This window comes from Antechinus flavipes, chromosome 1 (genome assembly GCF_016432865.1).
Source record: "Antechinus flavipes isolate AdamAnt ecotype Samford, QLD, Australia chromosome 1, AdamAnt_v2, whole genome shotgun sequence".
NCBI lineage: Eukaryota > Metazoa > Chordata > Mammalia > Dasyuromorphia > Dasyuridae > Antechinus > Antechinus flavipes.
This window is the reverse complement of record NC_067398.1, coordinates 340,897,357-340,917,145: the sequence shown is the minus strand read 5'-3', so window position 1 is coordinate 340,917,145 and position 19,789 is coordinate 340,897,357. Positions and strand designations below refer to the sequence as shown.

Below are 19,789 nucleotides of genomic sequence, written 5' to 3'. Positions count from 1 at the left end.
TAAAGCTTTTTATTTACAAAGCATATGCATTATTCATATCATGCCTTCTAAATGTAGCTGTTCTCCAAGGCTCTCTTTTCTGGTCTCTCCCCTCCCCTCTTCTGCTCCCTCTCTTTGTCTCTGTAACTCATCAGATGCATTGGGTTTAATGATCATCTCTATGCTAATGATTTGTACACTCAACACATACACATAGATACGTATATACCTATATATATGTGTGTGTGTGTGCGTCTGTATCTCCATCATCTCTTTCTCTGCCTCTGCCTCTGTCTCTCTGTCTCTCACTGTCTTTCTCCCTCTTCTTCTTTCCCTCCTTCCCTCCCTCTCTCTCCTTTTTTCTTCCTCCTGTTTCCCTCCACTCTATCCCTTGTCTTTCCCTTCACCTTCTGTCTTCTGTCACAAATAATTACTTATCACTTATTTCAAACTAGATGTGCCAAAGACATTTTCAATTTGACATGTCCAAAACTAAACTCATTCCCCGTATGCTCCCCCATTTACGAACTTTTCATCTTTCCCAGGTTTATAATTTCAGCATCATCCTGGATTCCTCACTCTCTTTCATCCCACAAATCCAGTCACTCGATCTTACTATTTCTGTCTTCATAGCATCTCCCCCACTCACCTAGCCACTACCTTAGTTCAGAGCCTCCTCACCTCTCACCTGCCTATTTAGCTTACTGCCTCAAATCTCTCTCCTTCTAGTTCACCTTACCACCCACTGCTGCTAGAATAATTTCCTTTAATCACAGACTTGATCATATGATTTCCTTACTCAATCAACTCCAGTAGCTTCCTATTCCTTCTAGGAGAAAATATCAATTCCCCTGTTGACCTTTGAAAGCTCTAGTCTATATAACCTGGCTCCAAATTCTATATCTAGACTCATTGGACACTATTGCCCTTCCTACACTTTGTGATCTCTCTATCCTTCACACACCGGACACCCTGTTTCCTGATTCTGTGTCTCTGCCCACACATGGACGGCACGCCCACCTTGCAATTTTCTGTATAAGCCTTTTCTGAGTATTCCATCTATTGAGTAGCTTCCCTCCCATACTGCCTTGTGTTTAGCTACTCTGTGCTATGTATGTGTGTATGCACACACATATATGTGTATTTATTCAACATTTAAGTTGCATATATTTATATATGTGTTTGTTGGAAAATATCCTTGTGAGTAGGGATTGTTTCGATTGTTGTATTTGTATCTCTGGGATCTAGTACAATTCACTGTAGTTGATTAATAAATACTTGTTGGTAGATTGAGAATAGCCATCCGGCATTCCTTTCCTTGCTCTGCTTTTGAGTCCCAGTTGCCTTTTCATGCTGGGAGATGCCCCTTTAGCCCTTTCTCTCATTGATGAGTTCACAGAAACTTCATTTTGATGAAGGGCTCCGGTCAATTATCTTTCCTTCTGTCTTTTCCGCTGTTTTAGTTCCCTTTTATATGTCTTCCCCTCCTTATCCCCCCCCCACTAGAATGCAAGTTCCTTAAAGGTATTTCTTTTTTGCTTGTATTTGTGTACAAGGTGTCTTTTAGGTGCTTGTAGCCTGAGACATTGACTAACGATATGGGGTCAAGCAAATAATAAAGAGCACAGTCTAAGAATCAGATTGTTAGAGCTGGAAGGGACCATAACAGATCACCCAGCCTAACCTTTGCATTTTTTATTTATAAATACATTGAGACTGGAGCAACAAAGATACATAGCATTCTAATTGGTATGGAGGCTGAGTCAGATTAGTGAAGTGATAAGAATTGGTTTCAAATCTCAATTCTGACACTAACTGCTTGAGCTTGAAAAATAATCTCTTCATATTTTTTAGCTTCAGTTTCGTTAGCTTTGTTATAGGGTTATTGTGAAGAAGTTCACAAGTACAAGCGTCATGTTCTCCATTACCCAAATTAAGTTATCAGAGAGTCTAGATATCTTGCTTTCTCACCTACCCCATGAAGTTATCATTGAGCCTAGGTATCCTATCTCTCCCTTCCCTCAATGGATCAAATCTAGGACTTTCTTAGATCTATGTTGGGATTTAATCTGTCACTTAACCCTAATGTCTTGCTCCCTACCTCAGGCTAGCTCACAATGAGCAGGGAGATGAGACTCAATGCTTACTCAGTTCAGATATCAAAGTGAGATCTTTGCCTGGCTTTGGGATTATAGGTTTTATAATAGTAACAGCTAGCATTGCTATTACCTTGAAAGTTTTAAGTGCTTTATGTATTTTGTCTCATTTAATCCTCATGACTGTGAGGTAGGTGCTATTATTATCCCCACTTTTCTTTCTTTTTACAATTTAAAAAATTTTTTGAACAAAATACAAAATAAGAAAAAAACAGAATAAAAAATAGAAAAATAAAAATAAAAAAAGAAAGCAAGTGTTAGGTTAATGTGCTCAGCAGAACATCAGGGAGTATTCTGTTATCCTCATTTTTCAGATAAGAAAACTAAGACAGGAAGAATTTTATCCCGGGCCACTTAACTATAAATGTCTTAGGAAAGATTTAAACTTGGCTCTTTCTGACCAATGGATAGTACTGTATCCATTATACCACCTGAGCTGCATCTGAGTTATGAAGTCAAATAAGAATCTAATAAAATTATCTCCTTTTCCTTGCACCAAGTCTGAATGTGGATTGAAGCATTCTTTTTTTTTTACTTTATTTTTTTGAGGATTTGATTGGGGGGACCCCGAAGCTGTCCTCTGACTTTGGGGGGAACTCTTGAGAAACTCTTGCTGCTGAGAGACCCGCCCTACAGAATCTAGATAAAGTGGTTTCATTCTGTTATCTTGGTGGGGCTGGTTGAGTCCAGGACCACTCCTATTTAGCTTGAGCAGGAGATCTAGATTTCTACCGACCTCTATTGAGTTGGAATAAGTTTAGAACTACTCATTCAATTGGAAAATTTCTATTCAATTTGAAGATCTCCAGGTAATTTCAACTCAAACTGCCCCCAACCCCTAGCCAAAGTTTCAAATTCCTTATAAAAAAGGGCAACTTGGGGCACTTTCTTGCAGAGGTCCAAAGCAGGACCATGCCAGGTCAAGGGACTTCTCCTTGGCATAGATGCCTGTGAGGACCTCCTGCCTGCTGAGAAGACACCCTTTTCTCAGCATTAATCCCTCTTTATCTTTTTGCCAGCATTTCTTCACACTCCTTTGTTTATCTTTCTGCTAGAACTCCTCTGCTAAACTTTTACTTTTCTGTCAGATTTTGCCACTGAGGAAGTCAGCCTCCTAGCAAAGGCTGACTTCTCAGTATCAATAAATTTCTTTTTGCCAGTCTAATTTTTTGGGTTTGTACATTCTTTTACAAAGGACCTGCGCTCACCAGAAGGGTCACAACTCTCTGCCCTGCACCAAACCTCATCAGATTTACCCTTCCATGTTTTTTATCACGTCTATTATAGAAATGTTTTACATGACTACACATGTATAACCTATATTGAATAGATTGCATTCTCAATGGGAGAGGGATGAGAGAAAGGAAGAGAGAGAATCTGGAACTGAACTCAAAGTTTTTTTTTTTTTTTTTCCAAATACATGAAAGACAGTTTTCAACATTCATTTTTGTAAAATTTTACATTTCAAATTTTTCTCCCTTCCTTTATCACTTCCCTCCCCAAGATAGCAAACACATATATATGCTATAGTTTAAATAAGGGAAATGTTAAAAAAAAACATATTTCTATATTTGTGGTCTCGTGCAAGAAAAATCAGATCAAAAGGGAAAGTAGGAAAAAAAAACTAAGCAAATAATAACAAAAAGGTGAAAACATTATGCTTCAGTCCACATTCAGTCCCTATAGTTCTCTCTGGATATGGAAGGCACTTCCCATCACAAGTCTATTGGAATTGTTTTGAATCACTGCTTTGTCAAAGGATATGAACAGACAATTTTCAGAGGATGAAATTGAAACTATTACCACTCATATGAAAGAGTGTTCCAAATCATTATTGATCAGAGAAATGCAAATTAAGACAACTCTGAGATACCACTACACACCTGTCAGATTGGCTAAGATGACAGGAAAAAATAATGATGAATGTTGGAGGGGATGCGGGAAAAATGGGACACTGATACATTGTTGGTGGAGTTGTGAACGAATCCAACCATTCTGGAGAGCAATCTGGAATTATGCCCAAAAAATTATCAAATTGTGCATACCCTTTGATCCAGCTTATATCCCAAAGAAATACTAAAGAAGGGAAAGGGACCTGTATGTGCCAAAATGTTTGTGGCAGCCCTATTTGTAGTGGCTAGAAACTGGAAAATGAATGGATGCCCATCAATTGGAGAATGGCTCGGTAAATTGTGGTATATGAATGTTATGGAATATTATTGTTCTGTAAGAAATGACCAGCAGGATGAATACAGAGAGGACTGGCGAGACTTACACGAACTGATGCTAAGTGAAATGAGCAGAACCAGGAGATCATTATACACTTCGACAACGATATTGTATGAGGACATATTTTGATGGAAGTAGATTTCTTTGACAAAGAGACCTAACTAAGTTCAATTGATAAATGACGGACAAAAGCAGCTACACCCAAAGAACGAACACTGGGAAACGAATGTGAACTATCTGCATTTTTGTTTTTCTTCCCGGGTTATTTATACTTTCTGAAACCAATTCTCCCTATGCAACAAGAGAACTGTTCGGTTCTGCAAACATATATTGTATCTAGGATATACTGCAACATATCCAACATATAAAGGACTGCTTGCCATCTAGGGGAGGGGGTGGAGGGAGGGAGGGAAAAAAAATTGGAAAAGAAACGAGTGCAAGGGATAATGTTGTCAATATAAAGTAATCATTAAATAAAAATAAAAAAAAATAAAAAAGAAAAGAGCCAAGTCCATCACAGTTGATCATCACATAATCTTCTTGTTACTGTTACAATGTTCTCTTGGTGGAACGTAAAAGTTTTGAAAACAAATGTTAAAAATCGTTTTTATATGTAACTTGTAAAAGTAAAATAGTAAATAAAAAAAATCTCCAATTCCCTGAACTAACTAGGTAAGATCTTAAAGAGATTGTATTTTTCTGTCTTATATGTAGCCCCAGTTTCTAATTTTGTATAAAATACTTAGTAAATGGTTATTGAACTGAATAATTTTCCCTCTCAGCTGGTTTGCGATGATTTCTCTTGATTTACCTAATGTGCCACAGCCACAACAACCTTCTTAGCAGTCTTATTTAAAAGATGATGAGAGATTTCTCCAGAAGAGTTCAGAGTTCCTATGGGAAATGCGGCCTGGAGAGCTGAAAGTCCATTCTACATAATGTCATCATTGTGCCCTGCTCCCTACCTCTGTTCCCCATTTCTTAGAACTTTTCTCAAAAAAATTTTTTTGTTAATATTTTGTATCTTTTTTTTTTTTTTTTAAGGCAGCTAGGTGACACAATGAATAAAGTTCTGAGTTCAAATCCAGTCTCAAATACTTAATTAACTGCGTGACTCTGGGCAAGTCACTTCAAATCTGTCTAACCACAGTATCTTTTAACTGTAAAATAAATATTATAACAGCATTTGCCTTGCAGAATTGTGAAATAATATTTGTAACAAGCACTTAGCATAGTGGTTGGCGTATGATAGATTCATCTGAGCATAAGTGCTCATTCCTTTCCTTTCCTTCTTTTATTTTACTTTCATTTCTGAATATACCCCTCACCTCTGCTGTACCTGAGGATCCTTCCATTGTAATATAACACTGCCTCTTGGAGAGAGCCCAGAATGATGGATAGGTAGAAAATATAAATAGAGGAAGGGTACCAGTTTAAGGTACACAATTTTTTAGGTTTAGGATATTAATTTCAGGCACTGAATAATGGGACAGAGATAATTTAGTCCCAGAGTTACCATTTCTAAAGGGAAAACTTGAGCTAAATTTATAATGTCCCTCTTCCTTCCATCTATGGGTGCTCCTGGGCTTTGGGCCACTTCAGTCACTGGGGAACTGATGGTTCAGCTTGGAGGCAGGGCAAGAAGTATAACCTGAGGGGAGGCAACAGGACAAGCATCTCAAGTGCAATAAAAAGTTCCTATTAGGCCAGAGCCAGGGTCAACTGGAAGCCTGGGAACTATTAGCAGTTCCTGTTGGTCACTGTTGCAGGAAAGGATGTCTGGGTTTGGTAACAGGTTTAGGTTTTGGGCCTGGGAGGGAAACCTCATGTTTTCTGTGATAAATTGAGGACTGGAAGCTTGGGGATAAGAAGAGCCTCTTTTGGTATTTGCTTCAAAGCACTTAGATTCCGTGAATAGTTCTAGTTGGTGGCTTGATGGAGGGCCTGGGGCCATGAACTAAACCTCAAAGGAATTGCAGCTCCCTCCAGACAGATTCAGAGAAGCAGTCAAAGCAAGAATACGAATATAACTTTAGCATTCATAAATATTCCCCATTTAGGGAGCAGAGACAGCAGGATAATGAGAAGCAGGGAGAAAAAGACTTTTGAGGTTTGTTCTGGCCACAGTTCATTTTCTCTGTCTTTTAGGGATTTTGTTAATGAAATCCTTATGTTCCTGGAAATTAATTCAATTAAAAACAACAAGGTGTCCCAAAAATCTTAATGCAGTTTATACTTTAGCTTTGCGGACATGTTTTATTTATTTAGCACCTACTGTTATCGGGACCTTCTATAAAATTTGATGGTGGTAGTGGGAGGATGAGGCATAGTGGATAGAACACTGAAGAGCTGAATTCAAATTCCGCTTTTGATATTTTCTAGCTTTGTGACCCTGAACAGTAATTCATTTATCCTCTTTTGCCTTAATTCTCCATCTGTAAAATTGAGGAGTTTATGCACATAAACTCTAAGGTCCCCTCTAGTTTTAAATCTCTAATCCTAGGACCTATGAATGGAATGTAGAAATGAATAAATGCTTTTCCTGCAATGCTGGAGAAACTGAGACAGGATAGAGATGAGAGAGTTTTTAAAAATATTTTATTTGGATTTCTGAGAGGGAGAGAGTGTGCTGGGGGCATGATGCTTCCAGGACTGATGTCCAAAGCGTCCAGCAGCTAATGTGAGTTCTCAATGACATATATATATATATATATATATATATATATATATATATATACACACATACACACATGTAGCTCCAAGCTTGGGTAGTTAAACAAAGGTGTGAGGGGGTGAAGTCCAAATTCTGCTGAGCGGGAATCTCCAGGAAGGGGACCATCAATCTGATTCTGACAGGCTGGGGGTAGGATCATAAATTCTTACAAACTGGGAGTTAAGGAGATGTCCAGCTAGAGACAGGAAGTCTGAAACTTAGATTATAAACAATGCCAATTAGGTATCTGAGATAGGACATCTGAAATCTTATCTTCTAGAATGTCAGATCTTCACAGCTCTAATTATCTCAGTTCTAATGAGCATAAAAAGGGAATTGCAATCAGGGAGACCGAGGCAGAACAATTTAAGGAAACTGAGGTAGAACAGTTAGGGAAACTAAGGCAAAACAATTTAGAGAAACTGAGGCAGGACTATTTAGAGAAACTGAGGACAATTAGGGAAACTGAGGCAGAACAATAAAAGGGAACTGTGGCACAATATTCCTGCTCTCAGGAGCTCACAGTCTAGCATAGGGTAAGACATGAGGATGAAGTGAATAATCAGGCATGGAATTGTTAGGGCTGGAAGGGATCTTAGAGCTCACCTGGCTTAACCCCTTCACTTGTACAGATGAGGTAATTAAGTCTGATGCAACTAAAATAAGTAACAAAGGCCCTGGACTAAAAAAACTTAAGGTCTAATTGTTGCAGGGTGAGGAGAAGAGAAGGCAGGATTGAGTCAGATTAGTGAAGTGAGATGATGGGGTTTTTTATCATTTGACATTAGCATGTGAACTCTTTTAATCTTTCCAAGCCTCTGTTTCTTCAGCTATAAAATGGGGGAAAATAAAACCAACCTTACAGGATCGTTGGAACAATCACATGCCATACTGTATGACCCTAGTGGAGAATCCAGGCACCCTTATGAAGCTCAGAGCCCACATACCCGGCCCCCAGGCTCTCGGCCACGACCATTAGCAAGCCCAAGCTTTTTGCTTCCCAGACCAGAGTTGGGAATTGGAGCTATTACATCTGGTACCCTATGAGCCCTTAGTTCCCAGTGAGAGGTATTACTAACTTAGTCTAGCTAAGAGAACTGAGACCCTGTCGCACAGCCTCAGAATGAACAGAATAGGACACAAGGTCCTTTCTCTGGGAGCCTTTTCTCTCACTCTCTTATTCTTTTTTTTTTTTTTTTAAATAACTTTTTATTGACAGAACCCATGCCAGGGTAATTCTCACTCTCTTATTCTGCTGAAAAAATCATAGCTTGTGAGCTTCCACTGATATATGCACCCTCATTAGTTGGCCAGAAGAAATAATCAGTTCAAAGTAAAGACTTTTAATGAAATGGAATAGTAAGAAAAATGGCAATGGAAAAATGGAACCACTTACCTGGTACATGCTCTCCCAAAAATGCATACAACATGAGTGGGAAAAGGCCTATGTGCAGGGAACGTATTTGGCGAGTGTTTGCATGTACAAAGCCACTCACGTGAGGGACACGCACACATGTGCCTGTTGCAGAAATTGGGGGGCCAATGATTTTCATGGAGCTGCTCCTGTTGACTCTGCTCCTTTAGAGGTATTCTTTACCTGCAGCTGACAGAGCTGTCTCATCAGTGTTCTAAGAACTGGAATATCTCTATGCGTGAGGCAGTAGGATTCAGCATACATTCAATCTTAACAAGTAGAAAATGATGCTACAGATGCCTTAATTTTTTTTTACTGTCCTTGAGATTGCTAAGTCAAGATTTGTGCTAAAAGGCAAACCCAACTTTCTGGAAAGCTGCACATGGAGTCAGGGACAAAACAGCTTTCTGCTTGCCATCTTGACCGTTTCTTTGTCTGCCTTCCTATCTACATGTCTGTTTGTCCATTGGTCTTCATTCTTGTTGTTTTGTATGTCAGTTTTTTTGAGAGCAGGGATTGTGTTCTTTTTCCTTTTCTTTGTCTCCCCAGTGCGCAGCACAATGACTGGCATATAGTAGGTGCTTATTGTTAGTTGACTGCCCACCATATTGTCCTTCCAAATAAATGTCTGTCTGATTGATTAACTGACTGCCTGTCTCCGTGGTTGCCTGCCAGCTCATGTAGCTATCAGTCTACTTGTCCCTCTGCCTGCCAGTATGCCCATTTGTCTATATGTCCAGGTGCCATCTGGCTGGCATGTTCCCCACATGTTTTCCCCATAAGTCTGGCTCCCTGGCTATCTTGCTACTTCCTTTCCTGAATTCCTGCTTGTTTACAAATTTACTAAAAAAGAAAGAGTTGGAGCCAAGATATTTTGACTTTAGGTAAAGCTGGAATTCCCAGGAAATCTGCAAGTTTCAATGAGGCCTCAGGCCTGGAGCTGGATTCCTTACAAAACTGTAGTTACCTAGCATAAGGGAGGTGATAATCCCACATGGTGAAGACCATATCTAGAGTATTGTATTATATTCTGGCTTCCACACTGAACATTGGCAAGAAAGAACATTCCTAAAGAAGGAAAACTAGGAAGATGAGTGGGCTCGACATCTGATAACCGAATATGTTTATCCTGGAACCTAACAGACTTATTAGGACCATAGATCAGCCTTCAAGGATTCTAAATGTCAAAAGTGATTAAACTTGTTCTACGTGGTATTAGAAGGAAGAACTGGGGCAAATGTGCAGCATGGGGCAAGAGCTTGGAAAATTACAAGGAGGTAGATTTCTGGTCAACAAAAGGAAGCCATTCCTAATAGGAAGAGCCATTTAATAATGGAAGAAGTACCACCTGTATTTTGGAAAACAACTTTCTTAAATAGAAGAAACATGTATAATAAGTATTTTTTCTCTTTTTCCTTGCATGTTATTTCTTTTGAGATATAGCCACTTAATAATCTCAAATCTTGCATATTAAGTAGTCAACATTCCTTTTTTGGTTCCTTTTATAACTTTTTCAAGAGATTCTGCTCCTTTTCTCCTCCAACTCTAGGATAATAATTGCTTCTTCCAAGGTCATTATCAGAATAATTATTAATTCCTAAACTGAGCAGCCTGCTTTCCTGAAATAGCAGGTGCCTTCTAAGATTGCTGAATGCATGTCATCCTTAGGCTAATTTTGAGAAAGTGCCTAAACTTATCTTAAGCCTCCATCCAAGATAAGAGCTACCTGTTCTTGAGGTTAATGAAGTGATTGAATTTATGCCAAAGTTGAGTTGTCTTAAAGATAAACCATGAATTCATAACAGACTGTCATAAGTTCAGCCACATATGCCCTGGCCAATTAATGCTCCCAAATATTCAAGGCCAATCATGAAGATAATCTTTTACTGATAAATTGTGGAGAAGTGTAGCCTTTTCTCTGTGAAAGCAAGAATACCGCTACCAAAAATTCATCCTGTGACAACAGTGCAGTGTCTGGTAGCCGACTCAGCAGGTCCAGAGTATTGTATCCCTCACTTGGAAGCAAGTGCATGGGGAGAGCCTGGCAGCCTTTGTGCTTCCTGCATTTGCTGTCCATCTTTAATCCCACTAGATGAAATATATACTTCAATAAAACACATTGGAATAGATGTGGGTTGTAGATTGACCTTTGCTTTTATCTTTCAGTGCAATAGAAAGAATTTATCATATAACTATTCATTAGAGTCATTTAAGGTCAAATATGGAAAAAAAATGGGTAGGGAAACACCTCTTCTGTCTCTGGAATTAGCCTCATGAGTCTAGGACATTGAGTTCGCCAGCACAGGAATTCTCCAGCATATGTTCAAGATTGAATGACTATTTAATCGTGATGTCATAGGGGTGTACCTGATCAATTATCAGATACTAGATATCAGATACTTCTCTTCCAGCTCTGAAATTCTAAGATTCTATTTTATAAGTAGTAAAAATAATAAGTAATACTAAATAAATATTAAAATCTTCTGCCAGAGGTCCCTGAGAGGTGATGGAAATCTGGAAGACAAACTTTTTATTTTTTCCTTCTAATAAAACTTCAAATGAAACCTTCTCCTTTCTGGATTGCAACCTGGGAAAATGATACTTCATGACTTAGCATTATGTTTATGCATTCCTGATATAAAGTCTGACCTTGTATTATAACTATGTATGGAAATGTCTTTTTCTCCTTTTTAGATTGTAAACTTCATTAGAGTAAGATCTTTGTCTTATTTCTCTTTGTATTCCTTAGCACTTAAAAAAGGGCCTTGTACACAGGAAATACTTAGTGCTTGTTGAATTGAATTGAACTTGCTTCTGATACATTGGAGTTAGAGAGCCTGCTAGTGCAGGGATTGGTAGCAATTAAATGAGTCTTCTTTCCAGAGAGATTTTCCCAGTATTCTGTATGGAAGTATGTGTCCATGAAAGATGAACACCTTCCTGCATAAAGTACCCATAGCCTTTACTCTGGGAATGACATCCATCTAAGCATTACTGGGGAGACCCATCGTCTGGGAAATCTCCTGCAGCCTTACTCGTTACTGTACTCCTCCTTCTGGAACAGGTGTGACTCAGTGATCTGGCATTTGTCTCCATGAGCTTTTCCTAGCCGTGGCTCTATTCAATTGATTTATAGACTCAAAACCTCAATCCAATCTGCTCTTGGGCCTGCTGTTGGGAGCCAGATAATTCAGTTTGTTATTTAATAGAATGTAAGCTTCTTGAGGGCAGGATCTTTTTCCTTTTTGTCTGCATATTTCTTGCACTTAGCATGGAGTCCGGCACAGAGCCAATTCTTAATACTTGTTGAATAAATTAGTGAATTTAATGACCTTTGATCCCAAATCTGTCCCTCCTCCCCCAGGTTAATTGGAGTTCCAAACTGACCGTGTCCTAACCTCCCCTTTCTTTTCTGCTCCTGTGCTCTCTCCTTCAGACTGGCTAGTTTCTCACTGGGTTATTTCCGCAAGTGGAATATCCATATCACATCCACTTTAACCAATTCTCCATCTTTCAGAGACCAGGTAACGTTCCCGCCCTGTGTGAGATTAGACTATGTCAACCAGCCACAGGAAGGGGTTGGCTTATGCTGGAAATCTGTAGTTGTTTCCTAGCATGCCAGAAAGCCTATGTTCCAAGGGAAGGCTCTATGGGATTCAGGCTCTGGGACCCCTCCAGAAGCTGCATCACCACCTGAGCATCCGGGAGGCCTTCCGGGGCTGACCTTTTGTGCGAGCTTGTGAGATTGCCATTGGATCAGAGCCCTTGGCACTGGCGCTGACAAGACGTGTTGGGTCCTGAGATTTCTCCTGAAGTAATGGGTGAGGTCAGATTTGAAAACTCAGGGGAGATGAAACTTCCTGACTCCAGGCTTAGCGCTCTGTGCATTGTGACACCACTTAGATGTAGCTGCTAATTGTCTAAGGTGGGATTTGAGTGCAGTCCTCCCAATTTCACAGATTGTGTTCTATTTATTATGCTGCCTGGCGGTCTCAGCTCCTGTCTGACAGCGTGATTCCGAGGGTCCTCCTAGATCAAGGAAGAAGTTAGTTCTCTCAGCGCAGGGCTAGACACACATGAAGAACCGGGGAAAGGCGTGTTGAAAGGACCTACTTCTCTACCTTCTATGCCTCTTGATGCTCCAGTCCTCCAGCCTGGGGACCCTGGGGTTGAACAGGGAGCATTTCCAAGGGTGAGCAGTTCCAGAATTCTGCAGGCCCGAGAGGAGATTGGATGGAGATTTTAAGTCATGGCTAGGAAAAGCTCATGGAGACAAAATGAGCTCTCCAGAGCTCATTCCAGAGGGAAAGGTACAGTCACTAGTGTAAAGCTGCAGGAGATTTCCCGGAGTATGGGTCTCTCCCGATGAGGTTCACGGTCACTGTTGGGAGTGTTAAGGAAAGAGCTGGCGATGAGATGACTAACTGAGCTGACCCAGAAGGAAGTTTCTTTGCAAACAGTTTAATCACTTTACAGAAGATAATGGGACCACAATGTTTATACCGGCTCCATCAATAGTCCTTTTGTCCTGACCCTTTCCCCTTTTCCTGCTTCCTCCTGTTCCCAGGATGGGAACCTATGGCTGGTTCTTTCCCCTACCAGCAGTGATATGCTGGCATGCCAGATTTTTCTTCTTCTCCTGAGAACCCCTCCATCCCATTTTTTTCCCTTCATGAAGTCTGGAGCCAGGGCATGAATAGGGCTATAATGGAGCCAAGTACATGGAACTGGGGACATATGAGAGAGAATAGAAGGAGAATTGAGGAAAGCAGGAAGGGTCAAGGCAGAGAATAGGATGGGGTGAAGGAAAAATTCTTTAAATCAGTAGGAGTCAGGAATCTGTGGCTTGATTCTGAGGTCATCAGAGCTCAGGGGGACGCCACACTGGATCTCAGGGCAGAGGTACAGACTGGCGGATCCAGGGCACGTAGGAGGAAACCCTGGAATAGACACCTGGAAGTAGGGGGTCAGCACAACTTCTGATGAAGCTCACTACACCCACCTGGATCCAACTTCTGTCTCTAAGTTGACAGACAAGAGGGCCCCCAGAGTCACCCTAAGAGAAGGAAAAAGATAGTACCAGCATCTCGCAGTTTATGGCACCCTGCTCCGATCGTTTTATTATCCACATCCAAATCCCTTTGAGGTACGGACAGGGCAGAGATAATTGCCCTCAGAGAACAATAAAAATAAAAACTCAGAGAGGAATGGACTTCCTGGTTCTTTCCTAAGCGTTATAAGAATCGTAGTTGGGTCCAACTGAATGAGCGAGTGGGCACGTACACAGGCAATTGCAAATTTGTGAGGACCATAGTGAATAGTTCTCTTAAGGAAGAAATGTGAGGAATGTTTCTCAGAAACAAATAGAACCTCAAAAAATGTGCCAGACTCATGGTACTTAGAAGGCAGATCCTGGTAGGAGGGACCAGTAAGTAAGGGAGAAGCTTCCTAAGGGCACAGACCCAAGAAGCAAAATTGGGGTAGAGGTGATCTTCTTGATTCAGGACAAAAAGGTGTTTGTGCACAAGGGATTGGGATAGATGGGAGCCATGTGGGCAAAATTCCAGCTCAGAAAGCCGTACCAGTCATTTTGGACATTTGGACCAGTCTTAGAATAAAATCCATGTGTTCTATGATTCATCCATTCTATGCTTCATAGAACGAAGGGCTGTCTGGCTGCAGGATTCAAGAGAATTAAAAAAAAAAAGACTCAAGATCCTCATACTTTATATTTTCTTACTCTCCCATCTTCCCACACAGTCATCTTTATTCCACTTTAGAAACATCAGCAGAAAGAACTGGTCTCTTGTTTCTTTATCTGCTGCAAGTAATCTCAGAGTGGGCAAAAGATTATTAGTACCAGCTACCACTATCCTATTTCCCTTTTGATGGATTAATTTGGATGTATCTTATTTCTCTTAAATGCTAATTAAACTTAAAAAAAGATATTCTTATTCTCTATCATCACATGAACTAAGGAGAAGGAAGGGGATATTTAGACCAGAACTGGTGGTAATCATAGGGAGAGAAATTGTACCCTATCCCAAAACCTCTAGGGTCAGTGGAAAGAGGTCAAGTTAGGCAGAAGAGAAATGATGGCCTGAATTCTTAGGGGGTCTACAGTCTAGTTGAGTCTCCTTTTTAGTCTAGGTTTTTGTAAGTGGCAGAATATGGATTAGAGAACATGTCTCCTGATTTCTAAATCAATTCACTCACAATGCTAAGAAGGGGTATATGTAGAGATTTTCTTATCTGCAAAATGGGATAGATGTTCTATTTCTTCGTGGGACTGTTGTGAGGAAGGGGCTCTGTAAATGTTGAAGCATCATTTAAATAGAGTTATTACAAACTGGCTTGAATGAGATTAGGCAGATATTAATTAATCATCATCAATTATAGGGTTAGAGGAATTGTGGTGAAGTGGCTAGACCTCTGGACTAGGAATAAAAAGACCTGTGAGTGAGTCTACTTGTAACTGCTAAGTTATTGTGTGATCTTGGATGAACCCCTTCCTCTCTCTTGGCCTGCACAGCCCCTCAGAAAAATGAGGGATTGGACTAAGTGGCTTTGAAATTCCATTCAGATTCTATGGTCTGTGGTCCTGTGGCCTCCAGGGGGCTTGTTGAGATGAGCTGGAAACAGCCTAGCAGACCAGTACCCTGGGTCCCTGTAAATAGTCTGAGAGCTGAGCTTTCTGGTGAGGAAGGGGTTGGGGGTGACTCACATCACAGAAGTTCTTACGCTCCCGGGAATATCCAGCACACAGCATTTCATTCCTAATGGGCTCTGGGTCATAGAGCTCTCGGCATCTCTGTGTGTCCACGATGTGCACATCAGTCTCTTGCAGCGGATAGGACGAAGGCAGGGGCACTGTGGGCAAGGACAGGAGATGTGGAGCAAGGTCCTCCGTGACCACCATGGGGATAGCTGGCACGGGGGAGCTCATGCTGGAAGAGGGGCACAGAGCCAGCTCACGAGCACTGGTGGCTGCCTTCGGCTTCCTCATTTTATTTCTCTTCCAGGTCTTGATTTCAGAGTGCTTGAGTTTCAAAGTTATCCCTCACCCTTTCTCTAGTTCTAGGGAACTGATTAACGGTACTAGGGAACTGAAGATTTCTCCTTTTATAACAAATCCTTCTTCCAGGGAAGGTTATACTCAGACGAATTTAGGATGAACAAATGAAGTATTGAAGCTAATGACATAATTTTAGGTACTATGCCAGGTCTAGGAGGAAGAAAGCTTCCTTTGGAGAATCAAAGGGGTTCCCTTGAGGCCTTTTAATTCATGAAGGTCTTTCCTTATGTGTGAGTTATGTGGAGTCCTGGCAGGGGGGTCGTGTACTGTGTCCAAGGTATGGATGGGCCACTCCAACCCCAGCCCCCACCTCCCTCTATCTCACCATTTTCCCTGATATCCCCCCAGCCGGTCACCCAGCATCGGGTCTTCGGTGGGACCTGCGTCCCAGGTGGGGCCAGGGTGATGGGCCTGATGAATTTGGAGAAAGGCACAGGTCGTCTCATCTTCAACAGTGCAATGTCTCTTCCATGAAGGGCATCCCCATCATACTGGGGGTGCAACTGTATCTGACTCACAGGAACTAAGATGGAATAGCGGGGCTTGGTATAGAGGTACTTTTCCCCCAGTTGGATCTGCAGGTTCCTGGGATTCCCTGAACTATCAGGGGAGAGTAACAAAGTCAGGAAACAATAGGCAGGCAAAAACAGACAGGTCTGCAGTCACAAGACCTGAGGTCAAGTCTCAGCCCTGCTATTCCCTTCTTGTGGGAGTTGAGGTATATTCCCTGCCCCTCTGAGCTTCAGTTACTATAATCTGTAAAATGGGGATAAATAACCCTTATGTTATCTAACTTATGGATTTGCTGAGGAAAATATTCTGGATGCCTTTAAATGCTCCTATCAATGTAAATGATATAATTATGATAATGATGGCCTAACAAATGGATCCTAAACTTACCCTCCTAAAGAAGGAGTGACCCTTTGCCAGTGGTCACCATGGGGACTACAAGTAGATATCCATAAAGCTGCTCACTCAGGAAATTTTCAAGGAAAAGATTCTGAGAATCTCAGAGCTAGAGGGCACCTAAGATGTCACCAAATTCCATCCATTCATGTTGCAAATAGAAAGACTGAGACCCAGATAGGAAAATAACTTTCTTGGTAGAGTCAGGACAAGAATCCAGACATCTTTCCTCCTGGGCTAGGATTCTGTCTGCTAGAATCCAGAACCACATCAAGGAAGCAGTTCAAAGGAACAATGCTCCCTTGGATTTGTAAGTTCTGCTGTGCTTGCCAGTACAATGAACACTGAACTTGGAGCCAGATGATCTGAATTGCTTACTACTTGTATGATCTTGGACAGTTCCCTTCACTGTTCTGGTCCTCAGTCCCCTTTTACATAAATGAGGGTGCTGGATGGTTAAAGTGCCGTTTTTTTTTTGTTTTAGTTTGGATCCTTACTGAGCCTGGCTCCTGGTAGCTCTAGTAGGAGTTGTGCATGGCTATAATGGAAACAAGATTTGCTCTTTTTTGTGAAGGCAAGAAAAGATGGAATGGAACTCTTATAGGTATGTGTCACCTTGTGTATGTATCTCAACCTGTGGTCCTCAAATTCCCCCGAGGTAAAATGAAAGGTTTGGATTTGATATTTCAGTCCCGACATTTTATCATTCTCTGATGTCATCCCCTTCTCTCCATGAGGAGCAATTCCTGCTAAGGACCAGCCGCTCGCTCCCTTGCCTTGCTCACTCTGCTTGGGAAAAGGTGACTCACCTGGGCACGCAGTGGGCAGCTGTAAGTACCCACTGGTGATTGATGAGCGAGCCACCACACACGTGCTGACCTTGCTCCCGGATGCTCACCTGCCATGGCCACTGTCCCCACTGGGAAGCCCAGCCTCCCACAATGCGAGGCTCTGGGGACATGCTGTTCACTGCCAACAAACATGAGGGTCATGAGAGCAGCCCACGAAGCTACCCACACTCCTGATCCCTCTCTAGTAAGAGAACTCACCACAGGGCTTGGAGTCAGGAATCCTGGGCTCTAATCTGACTCTAGCACCCTTCACAGTAGAATCTTTGGCAAGCCATGTTGTAACTCAATTTTTAATCTGTCACATAGAACTATCGTATTGCTTAATTCATATATGAGACAGTGGATATAAAACGTACAAAGCCAGCATCTATTTTAATCCCCTTATTTCATTTAAGGAAATTGAGCCCCAGAGAAGATGATAAATATATGTTCAGGGTCGCACAGTTAGTGGTGGCAAAATCAGGACCCAAACCCAAGTCATCTGATTTGGAAGTCCAACAAATTTAGAAAAGCATAAAATTGGGAAACAAATGAGAGTAACTGGTTTTCTCCACTTCTTCCCACTCTTTTTCCTCCCTCAGGAAAGACTGATACAAGCCAGGTCTGCCTAAATATTTTTGGTTTCATTTTCCCAATCCCTTTCTCTTGGATTCTGGAATTCCCATGGGATTACCTTTCTATTACCACCTCCCATCCTCCCAATACTACCTATAGTCCTAGGAAAAATCCCAAGGTGTAGGGAAGAAGAGTATCTGGGATAGTTTTTAGGGCTTGGGACAGGGGTTGGATGAATAGGTGTTTAGGGGCTTGGAGGTAGCTTTATGTGAGATGGGAATGGATGAGGCAGGACATCTGGTTCCAGATATGAAGCCCATTCCTATGAACAGAAGAGCAGGACCTACAGAGGTCTACTCTATCATCCTTGTTTCCTTTCATCCCAAGGACTTAGACCTTGAGAGTTAACTTGATTGTTGGGAATTACACTTACCCCTTTCCCCTAAGAGGAGAAGACTCAAGAAGAAAAAAGAAAGCATCTAGAGGAGAAGAGGGAACAGAGATGAGTGGACCAGTATCTACTATGGGGCCCTCCTCTGAAGTGGTGGTTTTAATTTCCACTTTATTAATTTAATTTCCAAATTACCATATCAAAGATCTTGCTAACTCCTTTTCCCTCTCCCAATCTACTACCCAGACACAGGAGGTATCAGTATACTTTCTGTTATAGAAAGTGGGAGGCAGACCCCATATTATAAGTCATTAGGACCAGGCCAGATTGGATCGAACCTTTGGAAATGCATGGGAAACTAGCTTGCCTCACCACCAGCCTTTACTGTCCTCCCCATCACAGAATTTGCCCTTCTTTCACTCACCTTACCTGTCTGGGGAAAATTCTTTTCCTGACAGCTTTGTCCATGAGTGAATCTTTGTAGAACTCTCAGGTACTATTCTGTACTCTCACTGATTACAGCTCAGTTTCCTTGTTCCCTCAGGACCTTGACTTATCCCTCCCACTTTTGCTCTATTATTGTTGGAAGCAGCCATCCCCTTTCCTCCCCCTTATCTCTCCACCTCTTCCTTGATTGAACAAATGAGACCAAGGGTGGAAGGGTCACACTTTCTGGGAGACTAGAAGTTTCGGATAAGGTTGAGATGGATTGAATTTCTGGGTTCTTTGGAAAATGGAGAGAACATTGAGAATGGGTATGAAGAGCCTTTTGTGACTGGGAGTTCTGGGGAGAAGAATGGGCAGATGAGGATCAAGATTACTCTTCTACTCTACTTCTATTATTAGAAGCTCCCTGAGGGCAAGAATAATATTTTACCCAAACTTGGTCCCTTATTCATTGACAAATTTAATAATCCTTTGTATATAGGGAATGATTAATGGAAGTTTATAGAGCTGAATTGGCCCAATGTTTTTTTGTTTGTTTGTTTTGTTCTAGATTTTGACTGTAGGCTCAAAGCCAAGGCAGATTCTGAAGAGTTTCTTGCACGATTGATCTTGCATTTAAGAAACAACCATTTTGCCATTATCTGACCATTAGCTGTGATCAAAGGAATGGGCTGAGGTTATGCCCAAGCCAAGTCACCCTCAGCCAGGATTGTGCAAGAGCCTGCTTAAACTGGCTTACTAGCATTTTCAGTGAGAGCATCTACACCTTAGAAATCAGCAAATGCTACAAATTAGGTCGGAATTCATTGTTGTGTGGATTGTCTAGACTTAAGGAAATGTTAATTATGCAGATTAAACTATTAAAATGTTTTGTCTATACCTTTCCCCTCTCCAAAGCTGGTTGTTAAATATTTACCAGCATACTCCTATCCTTTTCCCAGATAGAACAACATGCAAAAGGACTCAAGGACTCAAGTATTCAAGGAGAGGGGCAGAAGAACTGGATATAGCAAAGATTCCCTGTCCCCTTCTCCCAGCCTTAGAATTTTCTCCATAGTCACAATCCAGTCCCC

At 41.3% G+C, this 19,789-nt stretch overlaps 1 protein-coding gene across 1 annotated transcript; it reads right to left on the bottom strand.

The window, feature by feature from the left end:
- Nucleotides 1-12,989: 12,989 nt before the first annotated feature.
- On the bottom strand, nt 12,990-18,737 carry LOC127560243 (serine protease 33-like). Its single transcript, XM_051994703.1, has 6 exons — nt 18,699-18,737; nt 18,312-18,357; nt 17,282-17,441; nt 15,892-16,166; nt 15,216-15,361; nt 12,990-13,547 (listed from the first exon to the last, which is right to left on the bottom strand). Exons 1-6 carry the CDS (start codon nt 18,735-18,737, stop codon nt 13,383-13,385), a joined length of 831 nt encoding a protein of 276 aa, XP_051850663.1. The 3' UTR covers nt 12,990-13,382.
- Between the last annotated feature and the right edge of the window lie 1,052 nt (nt 18,738-19,789).